This window comes from Amblyomma maculatum, chromosome 1 (assembly GCF_055883805.1).
Source record: "Amblyomma maculatum isolate TAMU_Amacu chromosome 1, ASM5588380v1, whole genome shotgun sequence".
NCBI lineage: Eukaryota > Metazoa > Arthropoda > Arachnida > Ixodida > Ixodidae > Amblyomma > Amblyomma maculatum.
Genome location: NC_139344.1, coordinates 233,810,090 through 233,824,038, shown reverse-complemented (window position 1 = coordinate 233,824,038; position 13,949 = coordinate 233,810,090). Strand labels below are relative to the sequence as shown.

General features: G+C 46.2%; 1 protein-coding gene across 2 annotated transcripts in view; it reads right to left on the bottom strand.

The window, feature by feature from the left end:
- The window catches only part of LOC146205910 (puratrophin-1-like), a 353,992-nt gene that overhangs the window by 311,333 nt on the left and 28,710 nt on the right, over positions 1–13,949 (bottom strand). For both annotated transcript variants that reach the window (XM_084590570.1, XM_084590571.1), the window contains exon 2: positions 6,022–6,213. In XM_084590570.1, the coding sequence (XP_084446696.1) occupies positions 6,022–6,213 (192 nt within the window). The remainder of the gene's footprint in view (positions 1–6,021; positions 6,214–13,949) is intronic.

Sequence of the window (13,949 nt, the reverse complement as noted above, 5' to 3'; positions counted from 1 at the left end):
GGTATTCACGGGATGCGTCTGTTGAGGTGGCAGAGACGCATTCCGCAGGGATGGCCTTGGAAGGGAAGACAACTGGTGCCACGGGCAGCGTTCCTTGAGGCAGTGCTAGAGACACAGAGACGCTGGAGCAATCCATGTGAAAGGACGCGTAGCGCCGGGAAAATGCTGTCGGGGGAGAGAGTATGTAGACGCCGAACTTGTATTGACTTGGAGGGTGCAGGTGGCCCCGTGGCTGCTGCCGACGAAGCAAAATTCATGCCACACATGCGTGGCAGGGCCTCACTCGGCAGCGCCGAGCTAAGCATAACTGTGCGTGGGATTTTCGGCTCGGTTTCCTTACTTCAGAATTCGTCCACCTTGCTGGAAACCTCTCTGGAGGGGGTGTCCTTCACTTCCGTTCATACAGAAGGCAGTTCGTAGCCTTCGCAAGGTAGCAGAGAACAGAAGAAACAAGAATAAACACTGAGCTCAGAACAGACACGCCTCAGCGTAAGCTCCGGTAGCGTCCGTCTGCTTGACCACGCCGCGGGGCCAGAATATAGGCTTGAGATTTATTTTCGATCCGAGTATATATATGTATATATAAAACAAAAACGTCACCGGAGTGGTACAGTAGGCGGAGTTGCACTGCCCTTGTTCGCCTGAGTGTATCCTAATGCGTGCACCAAAGCAGAGCGAAAGTTTTCTGCACACCAAGATCATGACTTTACAATCAATACTGGTGCCAATAACGCGAAAAAAAAAAAAGTAATGGAAGCTGGGACAGAACATGCCACTTTCTCTGCGAAAGAAAGAAAGAGTAAAATGGAAAACTCGGCCACGCCACATCACTTGGCCAGCGTAAGAATAAAACTGCCGCGTCCGATTGGAGGACGTAACCGGGTATCGATTTCAATTAGGCCACGCGCCGATCGGCAGAGAACGACGACACGCGCCGGAGCAATGCAATTTATATTTAGCGTTATTCCATTAAGGATTTGGTAGTTCCTGCTTCGGTAATGAATAACAGGGCAATCGGCCAGGAGGCGAACAGCTCAGCGGCGATACGGCAGTGATATGACACCGTGCCTATAGGAAGTTCCGAACAATGGCGCGAAGGAAGACATGCTGCTGCTCCTAGCCTCAATCGCCATATCCGCAAGCGCGCCACTAAGCCGGCAGTAATCGAGGAAGTTGATTAGCGGCTGTGAGCCAGAAGACGCCTGCACGGTGTCCAGCGAGGAGTAGGATGATCAATCCTGCGAAGCAGGACACCGGCGGTCTCCTTAGACGACACGGCGCCAGGCATTATACGAAACGGCGCGAAAAAGAAAAAAGCGAAACGGGAGCAGCTTGACCGAACGTGTACCAGGGGTCTATAATTATACAAATACACCGGTCCCTGTACCCCAACGCAGCTAGCGGACCGGCAACGTTGCAGGAGATCCAAGAAAGTGAGAAAGGGACCGCTTCCTCATTGTAATCAGCGACCTTAGGAGCTGATTAGTCGAGCGCAGAAATAATGACCAGAACGAGCCTCCACTGAAGATTACGCGAGGGAGCGTAACCCCTGCGCCAACTGGGCTGCAGCTAAGCCGCTCCAGCTGGCCACGTAACCCAAAATTTAAATCTGTTCCCCGCGTGGATTTTGCATCCATCACAAGAGCTACCACCACTTCAGTTTTCGCTGCGAGATTTACGTTATGAGCGATGCATCACAGCTTTCAAACACGTCACGCGAGTACATACTTCTGCCAATGCATTGATAATGTGCATTTATGAATAACAAAACTGCTTAGAAAAAAAAAAGAAGGAACGAAAAGAAGCATACGCATTGTTTTATGTCACGATTCATCAAGTTTTATATTTCGCTCCATCGTCTTTTCGACTGAAAACTAGACAGAGAAGATACTGGGAACTTAAGCTAGTATGCAATAAAACTACCGTACCGATCGACCAAGCGAAATTGCCTCGGCGCACTTAAAATTCTAGACGATTCATTCAGAACAAAAATGCTTGATGTAAACAAGTGCGCGAGGCTGCGAGCTTTATTCAGACCCGAAGTTGCTGCCAGTAAATTATTTATATTTCGTTTGTTTCTTGCCATCAGTCGCGATATAATCGTTGCATAACGAAAACTCGCACTGGAAGACGCGCTAAGCAAGAAACCGGCCACGAAATGAGACCCGGCCCAGTTTTGCGCTCAAGCCTTCCTCGAAGAAGGATCGCCACGCAAACGTTGCTCGCACGCCCGTGCCAACCGGCCAGCGAAAACGCTGCAGCAACAAAGAGTAGCGCATTTCGATCTCGCCCGCGAACGCCGCGGGAAAGAGTGCTCGTTGTGAACTATGCCAATTGGGCACGCGCAGAAATTTGTTATCTGGCCCGGTAACGGCCCATGCGTTAAAAGAAATAATGAGTGCCCTTACTTGCTGGCTTGTCTAGCAACAGTCGAATACCGAATCGCGCTCGTTTATCTCGGAACCCCTCGGCGTTTGCGCCTTGCGATGAGTTTCGGGGATATACAGAGGGGACCTCGAAGATGCCTTCTCAGTGCCAGACATTGAAAATGTTTCGATACCTATCGATCACACCGGTCGATATGTTTCACTGTTATTGTGCATATCTGCTTTGTTTTGTTTTCCAGCTGTGACCAAGGGCCCCTCTCACAAGCAAAACGCCCCACTTCGTCATTCCAAAAGGAAGGCCGCGTTTGATTTCTATAGCCGTGCCCATGTGTATTCGCGGGGCGCTTTCAAATGCTTTCACATGTAATGCATCGAATGCCGTTCGAGGGCTTTAAATTTCGAAGCATGAGACTTGGACATTAGCTGCCTACGCCTGCTTGTACAAAAGCGCAAGAGAGAAAAGGCGACGGTGCTTTTTCGAAGAGCCAACCTGAGAAACAGAGAGCGACCGCAGCAATATTTCGCATCGGCGGTTTCGCGGAGACGCTGATGAGCAAGTTTCAACCATAGCAACTTAGCTGTATCTATTCCATAGTTATTAACTGATTACTCGGCCTTGTGCACTCTAATATATGCATTGAGCTAAAAACGGTGCTGCTTCGCGCTCTTGCTCGATTCAGCTTCGCTTGCCATCTTCTAGTTAAGTTCATTAGTAAAGCTTACGCTAAAGGCGCTACGCTAAACTATTCTCGCGGTAGATCAAAATCCGAGCACCGAATGAAAAGCTTTTCTTCAACAAACTTGTGGCAAGTTCTTCGTGAAGCAACTTCTCAATAGTTCGCCCGCCAGTCGCATCAGGGCAAAAAATGAGTGTTTTAGGCAGCGAAGTGCAATTGTTGAAGTGCTTCCGCACTAGTTAGGTCTATTCGGTTTAGTTAAGCCTTATCAAGATTAATTATATTTGTGAAGGAGTAATTACGACCAATTTATGTTCAGACAGCAACGTACTACTTATGTAATGTGATTTTACAAACTTAATAAGGCTTAGCTATAGGTCTGTCAGGCGTAACAAAGCCTAATTCGCTCAGTTAGACGTGTTCGGATCTCGTTTCATGAGCTGTGCATTAAACAGATTTAATTAATGTGAAAGCCTTGACAGTGATTTTGCATGCCCTATCAGTGCCAAGTCATAGTATAACCCTATACAGCAAAGCAAGACTTGATCTTTGTCATACCAATAGTCGGTTAGGTGGATGCAAGCCGGAATCCGGACATGGGTAAAAAATGGTTTAGGGAGAGCGAAGTGCAATTTTTACTCCCGAAGCTAGAAGTGCTTTCGCACTAGCTAGGTCTATTAAGTTTAGTTAAGCCTAATCAAGATTAATTGTATTTTGAAGGTGTAATTACGGTCAATGTATGTTGACAGCAACATACTAAAGTAACAGTGCATTTACAAACCTAATTAGGTTTAAGTATATGCTTATTAGGCCTGACGATGCTTAACACGCTCAGTTAGACGCGTTCAGGTTTCATTTCCTAAGTTGTGCTTGAAGCAGGTTTAATTGCTGCTAATTAGGCAGAATTTAGCCTCGACAGTGACTTTGGTGCCCAACTGTCGAGGCTATACAATAACCCTATTACAGCAAAGCGAGGCTTGATCTTTGCCATAGCAATAGTAGGTTAGGTGGATGGAACCGGAATCCGGACATGGGCAAAATCCATCATGCTACGCCAGAAATGCTTGAGCACAAAAAGCTAAGACACGTCGCTGTACGAACCCGCTTCCATCAACCCGTTTTGCTGACGCCAGTTTTCATCAGGTCATTCACGGTCCAATCGCAGTAGAGAAAAGAAAAGCGCTGCATACATTACCGAGTGTACGCCCGGATCTTTCCCACGCCAATCACGGTGTTAACCTTTCTGGTGGCCGGCCGGAGGCGGCACATGTCGACATTACTAATTTGATGCAGGCGGATCAGTTGAATCTATAGACCGTTTACAGCGAGTAGTTCAACTCTTCCCTAACAGGTGGCGCCACTAGGACGGCCGTCATTGCTGGTCTTCTGAACGCATCGGCGCGCAGTGCTAACTGCTGCTGTGTATCTTGTGTAAGAATACCAGCTGACTTTTAAACAGCGCTGCTTTGATGCAGGTGTCATGTGTATTATCGAAGTATTCTGCGAGGAAGTAGAGCTAATGACCCTGTTGTTTATTGGCGGAAGAACAGAAGACGCTTTCTACATAAGGTGCACATCATGGCCTAGGCAACCTTTTTTCTGGGAGATGTATCACGAATTCATGTCCCTTTCTGGGACAAGAAAGCGCCTGTGAATTGCAGAGAATGGCTATACCTCACGCCCCAGCTCGTCTTAGCACAGGCAGTAGCCATGGGAATGCGAGAACGACCCTGACGTTTTCTCAGGAATTGGATATTGAGTCTTTGCACTGCTACCGAGTTTTTTTCGCAGGGCGTTAAGAGGTACCTTGACGTTGCTATTAATGTCTATGCAGTTATACGAATTGAATGCGCAGAGAAGGAAAGTTAGTTTGGGCATGTAAGTGAATCTGTTTACTTTAATTAGGTGCTATTCCCTAGGATATGCGGGATCGAATCTCGGCCTCGGCGGCTGCTTTTCGCTGGAGCCAAAAACCCAGGCGACCGTGTTTTGTGCGATATCAGTGCACATTAAAGAACACCAAGGGATGGGAATTTCCGCAGTCCTCCACTCATAGCCTGAGTCGCTTTGGGACGTAACACCGCACAAACAAAACCAAACTTTAATTAGACAAGTACTGCTAAAATACATGTAATAACTGCTGCTTTTATGAAACTAATGCACGGGCCAATGATGAAATTTACCATGATAAGATTTTTTTTTATATCCCCGCTTGCTTGGGCTGCGTACTGTGCGTTCTGAATTCCGGTGCAGTTTTCAGTCACCTTCGCCCGAGCGCAGGTGAACGCCGCTGAGCGCCTGATGCGGCCTTCAAGCAGCGTAATAGTCTTTTGAAGCCAGGACGTTTACAGGAGATAAAATTATATCTTATCAATTGTCGGGGATTACACGCGCGTCCATATTGAGCAGTAAGTATTGTGCACAATGTTAAATGAACATTCATAATGCGTCTCAGCCAGCATAGTCTGAGCATGCGTTCGCCCTTTGCGCAAGAAAATTAAAAAAAAAAAAAAAGTTTGAGGGGACAATCAGTTTGTAATCTATTCAGTTTTACAGAAAATGTTTTCCACTGAGAGCGCTAGAGAGGGTATTGGTCAAAAAAAAATTAAAAAAAAATGAGTCGACGGCTGACGGTTTGTCGAAACGTCTAGCCAATGCAGATAGTTAGGAGGATGCAATAAATGAAATACATGGTTAAATTAAACCTTTTTTAGCACCTACACACACACTATGAGCATTCACAGGAAGTTTTTCGGCTGTCTACAAGCTGGTTGTCCCCAGCGATAGCGGGTACGCCGCACCGTGCAGCCGAGTACTAGCGCGCCGAAAGCCTCAAACCAGAAGGCCCGAAGGCCAGCGATGGCGGAAGGGTCACATGATCAAATATGGCAGCGCCCATGCGCTCGCGCTGTAAAGGGTCTATAGCAAAATGCACTTTGAGGGAAACGTTTACTGACCTCGGTTTTCACGAGCTGCAGCAGATGGGCGATGGGCTCCAAGAAGTGGCTCCTGAACCGATGCACGTCGCCGAAATACTTGCAAGAGCAGACTTCGGTGGCTTGCCGAAGCAGGACTGTCCGGACGGAGGTGAAAGGCTCGTATAGCGAGGACAGCACTTCCGCAGTTACACGACCGACGTCCTGGACACGCTGCGAGGGCAAACGGAGATCGACTAGTTAGTTAAAGCGACCGAGACCTCACTGAATACAACAGGAGCAACACTTCGCGTTACTTGCTACAGAAAACAGATACGGCCACAGCTTTTGCGCATATAGAATTTCTAAAGAGTGCCACCTCAAGAAGCAGTTCAGCGATCTACGCGCAACGATGCATGAGCCGCGTTAGATTGATATTTAGACACATCTCTCCTCCCTCTTTCTTTCGTTCGGGCGGAGAGAGGGGACGCGCCGGAATAAACTTTTGGAAGCTTACAAACTCGACATCTCAACTCGACAAAATCTTACAAAGTCGACATTTAGTGCATGCGAAGGCAGCGTGACCCATTCACGACGCGTAAGTACGCTGTTGGAGGCCAACCCGGTGTCCCTGCATTCATCGTCCACGTATTACACTAGCTGCACAGCAATTAAAGAAGTGACGGCCGGTAATTCCTGAATTGTTCTGAAGAGGAAAAAGTTACGCAGGTACAGTCCTGTGTAGCGATTCCTCTCGGCCTTACAAAAATGAGCATTTGAGGCGAAACGAAGAGGCGTCCGTGTGCTGTGCGATGTCAGCGTACGTTAAAGATCCCCAGGTGGCCGAAATTACTCCGTAGCCCTCCACTACCGGCTCCTCTTTCTCTCCTGTCCACTTTCACACCCACCTTCCTCCCTTCCCTTTTGGCGCAGTTCAGGTGTCCACAGAAACAAGTGTGACAGGTACTGCGCCTTTCCCTTCCTGTGAACCAATTATTATATTCCATTGATGTAGTTCTGGTAGCTTACAGAAACTATCTATTCAACAAGAACCCACTCTCTTGTTCATGGTCAATGGCAGTGTCTACTAATTACTAATGAATTCCCGTCGATGAGACTAGTTTATTTTGCATTTTCTGCCGGCCATTGTGGCCGGGACTTTCTGAAGTCAAAAATATGCATTTGAAAGTTGGTTGGGTTGGCTTTCTCTCACGGCAGATTTATAAGATGGAGTCTCTCGCATTTTTTATGCATCAAATACAGAAGCAGTTCGCGTATCTGATGACGTATAATAAGTTAACTCGATTTCGGTAAAAATACCAGGCGCAGCAATGCCATCCTATAAATATGCATTGCTGCAAAGCCAACTAAACGAGCATACGAATGCGTATTTGTGATGTTCATCAGTTCAGAGCAGACTGCTGATTGAGAAAAAAGTGAAAACTAGCCTCAGGCTCTGTTTACAGTCTTCAATTAAAAATAAGAAGTTGCTTTGTTGACTGCAGTTGAATAATCGTCACTTACTAGTATTAATGCCGCTTTGCTGTGCAATCCACCGTCACAGATCGCACCGACGAATCTCTCGCAAGTTTTAAAATGGTATTCTTACGAGAAAGCGCAGCAGCGTCCACTACCAGCCTGCGTATATACCCTAGCTACCTGTCTGATTTAGGCAACGCGTGAAGAATATGAGAAGGCAACAACATGCTCTATATACTTTTCTCCTTACCCGTAATCCGCAAATAAGCCATCGGTAGCGGCCCTTCCGGTGTAACACGAACGCATACATTCGTTTCTTTTTCTCTTACTTTTGAGTGCAGTCAACGAAATGGATAATAAACAAAATAAAAAGTAAACAAACAGGTAAACCACAATACGCAGTGTGATTGTTGAACAACAAGCAAACATTTCAATACTCGTTTCGTTTCAAGTTTTATTGATCACGTTGGGGGAATTGAACGAAACGGAAACAAGAAGAAAAGGAAACAAGATAATAATAGCCCATTCTTGTGGTTTCTGTACTTCATTGCTTTAGCAAGAACTTGCACACCCCGATAACTTGCCAGAAGTGAAAGTACACTTGATTTCAGAATATGGACTGCGTCGGTAAGAGTTCACCGCAGTTGATTTTGCTTGCACAGCTGCAGAAATTCCTGCACTCTATACCAGCGACTTTCGCTTACATCCTCCTGTGACTGGCACTGCGGCGTACGGTCCACGAAGACCTGCTGTCACCGCGGTCCTCGCGCGCTAATGGACAGCTTAATTGCGAAGTCAACTTTCCGCACGTACACAAGCTGATGAGAAGCAATGCACTTCAGCCACTGCTCGACATTAGCGGCGTTCCTGATAGCGCTCAGCGGATTAGACATACACATAGTCTTATCGACTCCTTGCCATCTCCAGTCTAATTCAGATCCCATGGAAAAGACGCAGCGGTTTTCAAGTCGGGTTTTTAGTGAGGCACTGAAATTTCCCCCTTTTCTTTTTTGTCTTGTAAGTAGTCCGCATAATAGGCCTCTAGCTACAAAATAACCAACATGTTTCGTTCGTGTCTAATGGTCTCGTCAAGCACGAAAAAGTAAAAAATTGGCCGTTGCTTAGCTCAGCTAGGCCAGGATATACGTAGCGAAAGCATGTGTGCCTGGCGCTGGGATGCCTACTTCTTTCCAATCCAATCTAATCCCATCCAATCCAGTGTAATCCACTCAAATCCAGTCTAATCTAATCCAATCCAAACTAATTCAATCAAGTACAGTTCATTTCAGTGAAATACAATCCAACCAATCCTGTACAATTGAATTCAAACCTGTACAGTCTAAACCAGTTCAATCGAGTTCAATCCAGTTCAGTCCAATCTAATTTAGTCCAATCCAATCCTGTCCAATGATGAGTATACGCCCGCCCGACATGCGGCGCTGACTAGCCTATCATCATCACTACTATCATCCTCACGTTAGAGGAGAATTAAGGTGCGCTACTCACTATATCTAGCTATGTTGCATTAAAGACGAGACATCTTCTGGTCGCTTCCTGATGGCCAGATGGCGCGGCGAGCGCGCGGCGTCCGCCAGCTGCGGCGGTCGCTAGGCAACAGCTCTGTGCCTCCCGCCACGTGAAACTCCTTGTTCGTGGCCAATGTAGCTTTCGCTACAAAAAACCAGTAGAGTGCTATATTTGCACATCTGCCTCAGCAGAAAAAAAACACTGCTCTTAAAGCAACGCCTGTGAACGTGACTGTAGCAGTACACCGCACGTCTTATTTAGTTGCGCACATTCTTCAACACAAATGCACCAAAAAAGAACTGCACTTGCTCTGCGCTTGTATAGCTCCAAAGTTATCGACGCTTCGGCGATCAAAAAAATTAGTTGTGGTTTAGCTCTGGTTAACCCTAGTTGAATTGCGAAAGCAACGGCGGTAGCTTCTTTTGCCTGCTACATTATTGCCCTACGTGCCTGCGTGTCGCAGTGATAACGAGAATGCAAACGGTTCTGGCAGGCTGATTCTGATATCACCCACCAGTATGAAAGGAGCGACCAGAGTTGGCAGCTCCTGCCCGTGGCATAGGGTTAACATGAATCCAAACGTCATGGCAGGCTGATTTTTTTATGAGGGGCCACGGACCCAGACACGGCAACCAGCGACGAGCGGTTAGACCTGGCGTAGTATTGCTTTCGCAATAAAACTATGAGTAGGGGACCTCGAACGCTCTGTCTGAAGTCTGATGTAGTGTACTCATCTCTGTGCACGTATGAATAATGAAAATAGTTCTCCTTGCCTTGCCGATTTTGCGCGCATCCTTTTACAATCCAAAACCGGAAACTACGCAAGGTATGGACGTAAGCAAAGCACCAGCAACCTGCCACGCCTGGTTTCGACGTTCGTGTGTTGACAAGTGCAGGTGAATGGCTTTGTACGCGCGAACGTATGTCCATGCACGATGCTCCACGTGCGATAGGCATAGCCCATCAGATCCCTCTGCTCTGCGGTCTATAGGCCCGACGGGACTGTGTATTCCTATGTAACGCCCGGCTCATGAAGCATGTCAATTGTTTGCAGAAGAAGGCAGTAAATCTATCTAAGCATTGTTTCACGTGACAATTGAATGCCATTTTTTGTTGATACGGAAGTGTTGTTTGTTCATAACGATCGTCTCACCAGGGAGGTTGCCGAGGCCTTTCATAATATGCGTCAGTAAGCCATATGTGACGTCAACTTATAGGGAAATGAGCACTCGTTACAAAGGATATGGGTTCGGCGATAACTTCACGTATATCTTGGGTTTGCATTACATTACAGCAGTTTACATTAGGTTAGCGAAATACTGGAAGTAGTAGGCGAATATGTCTACTTAGGACAGGTAGTAACCGCAGATCCGGACCATGAAAAGGAAATAACAAGAAGAATAAGATTGTGATGGAGCGCATTTGGCAAGCACTCGCAGGTTATGACTAGCAGCTTACCGGTATCGCTCAAGAGGAAAGTATACAACAGTTGCATCTTGCCTGTACTCACCTATGGGGCTGAAACGTGGAGGCTAACTAAGAGAGTTCTACTCAAGTTGAGGACAACCCAGAGGGCTATGGAACGAAAAATGGTAGGGGTAACATTAAGAGATAGAAAGCGTGCAGAGTGGGTCATAGAAAAAACTCAAGTTACCGACATTCTAGTGGAAATTAAGAAGAAGAAATGGACATGGGCAGGACATGTAGTGCGAAGAGAGGATAACCGATGGTCGCTGAGGGTAACAAACTGGATTCCAAGGGAAGGAAAGCGTAGCAGGGGGCGGCAGAAAGTTAGGTGGGCGGATGAGATTAAGAAGTTCGCAGGGGTCAAGTGGATGCAGCTAGCACAGAACCGGGTTAAGTGGAGAAATATGGGAGAGGCCTTCACCCTGCAGTGGGTATAATCAGGCTGATGATGATGATGATGATATCTTGGGAGAGGTTTTCTTTTTTATAAGCACATATATATGTGAATGATGCGCATATGTGCGGGTTTGGTTCTGGTATAAATTTACTTCCGATAAAATTCGGTTTACTATTAAGCGCCGTTTATGCGTCTCCTCTCGTTCTCTGCCCTAGTTAGATAGCGGTGTTAGAAAAATCATGGACAACATTCTCAAAAACACATTTAACTTGCGAAAGACCATATTTACAGCGCCTGGTTACATCATTTCGTACTTGTAAATAACGGCCTCATTTTGTAATCTCTTATTCACGATTGCACGAATGGCACAATACATGGTGAAGCCACAGATTGGAGGTTTGCTATGCCCAGGGGCCAAAACAGACCAACACTTGCTCAATTAACTAAGAAGACTGTCCGTACAACACGCCGCCCATTTGAATGCCTCGGATACTCACGATCGATTTCTTGAGATATGACAAAGATACATAACTCTATTAGCTCAGTATATACTGCAGTCGCTGCATTTATCTCCTGCGCTTTTTTTCATTTGTGAATGGTCTTTCTTTTCCTGTCGCAAAGAGTGGCCGCTGAAATCGAGAAATTTGAAACGTAGAACATCGTGGTTTACTCACACGGCATAGACACGGGTGCAATGTTGCAAACTAAGTCATTAGCCTGCTCCACAACCTCCACAGTACAGTGTAAATGAAATACTGCTTGCCAAGATAGTACTAGTAGTATTAATTTGTTCTTTCTTCAAGTCACGTAAGTAGTGTAAAAAAACTTTGGGGAAGCTTTTCCCATTCGCATCGCGCATTCACTAAGTCCACCTTAATTCAGCTTCAATCAGCGAACCTTCGTAGCCTACGCGTGGTATGCCTAGACCTCTTGCTATCATAAGGTACTGGGTTCGGTTTCAACGCCTACTAAAATGAACCCTGCTTTATTTCCGGCTCATTTACTTTGTTTTGGTAAAAAGAACCTCCCTAGGGAATCTGGCGTCAATCCGAACGTATTTTACTTGCTTTTGATTGTAATTTTCTATCGGCATTTTTCGCTCATGTCCAAACGACGCTGATGCCGACGACGACGACGCAGTATTTTCTGCAACATGGGACACTTAGTACTATTGTGTTAAAAAAATTCTGCACAGAGAGCTTGAGTCCGATATGTGACGCCATTTGTGGTTGCTTAACGGGCATTGAAATAAAACGCTCGCCTTCTCCTGCGCAGTTGACAAATAAATCGTAGCCGATTTCTGGCTTTCTTAATAAATAATAATAAAAACTATAAGAGGGTCTCTTAGATGTATCTTAAGACGGGAAAGGCGAAAGCCTACCCTTCCTCTCCTATATCATTTGTCTCTCATCGTTTGCCTCTTATCGGTGTTCGTTGCAGTGCTACATATAATCATAACTGGTTTACAGGAAAAGAAAGGCGCAGTATCCGTCACACTTTCTCCGACAAGTGTGACTTTGGACTGTACATCATCGCTCCTGTTGCGTCGCGGTCCTTGGCGCGCATTCAAGCGTGGGATTGCAGATGGCAGGAACGCTAGACAAGAAAAACACATCTCGCGGAATATGACAGATCGCACGCACAAATCCCGCGCACGGGATTTCGTTCCATGAGCCTAGAAAGGCTTTAAAAGGAAGACAAAAGAGGGAGAAGGCGTCCGCAGTGTAAGCGAGGAAAAAAAAAAAAAACACACGCATGACTTTATTGTCATCTTTATGCCTTGAATGTAAGCAAATCGTAAATTGCAGCTGCAAGAAAAATAATGGTGAACTAGAAAAATGACTCCCAATATTTTCACCACCAACCCCCACCCAATATGGATTCAGTCCCAATGGTAACCACACGTAGAGACCATTTCTCACGTTCGTCCACACGTTTGTTACCTCCGTTCATCCCCATTGCTGTCGTCATTATTTTCAACACCAGTTAGTGTTCCGCAAGCTGAATAGTAGGCGGAAAGGGGGTGACTTCGAACAGTATTTTTATTTTCCTGTTTACGAGGTTGGAAATGCTTAAAGGACAACTCCGGGGGTTTTTTGACATTCGAATATTGTAGTGAAACTTTAACCACAGGTTCTTCTCTCCGTCCTGACGCATTCTACAAAATTTGAGTGCCGTACGATAATCCGTTCACGCGCAATACGGCTTTAAAATATGCCGTTTTCATGGCTTAAGTTGAGAGCATTTCTGCGGGCAACACTGAGTTTCTGACGTCACAAACAGTATACAGGCGTTAATGTCTACTTCCCGCGTGATTATGAAATTGTGAGGTTTATATTGAACTACCTCAGACATTTTACGCAGTGCGGCATGATTTCCATACTTTATTTTCACCATCCAACGCACGTACGAGGGTTTTTCTAATACTGAGTGTGACGTCACCATTTCGTCAAATGTGACGTCGTTTCTGGCCGTGAAATCAGTTTCGGTTTCGATTTGCTGTTTTTCTTTTTTAAAAATACTTCTAATTGGAATTTTGGAACACGGTTTTTTGTGTTGGAGTCAGGACGTGCCGAGGAATGTAATTCAATTAAAAACACAAAATGATGAAAAAACCACCGGAGTTGCCCTTTAAAGTGGTTTAAAATATCAGTCATATTTCTGAGGGGCAGCCTCTAACAAAACGAGACAAGAGTCTGCCGAGAGCGGCACGCTATGGGGAAACCGTGTTGTACGCTTGGACGATTTGATTGAATGACAACACTTTCTCTTCCCCTCGGCGCGAGGAAAGCGAACGCGAAGGGGCAGTGTGCACGTCCATCGGAACCTCACGCACGTGGAGACGAGCCACCGCACAGGATCGGGGAATTGACGCGATCTCTCCAAAGCCCGCACCTGCAGGGCCATGGTGCTTCCTTACCTCTTTCTAGATGGACTAACTGGGTCGACGATATCGAAAAGGAAAGGACTCGGCTTATTTTCGGGCAGACCGGAGACGGAGCTCCGCTGGAACGCTCAGCACCATGGCAGAAAACACGCACGACTCTTATCACGTCGTCACACCAGACAGCGGCCGTTCGTGATCGATGGCCAATTTCTT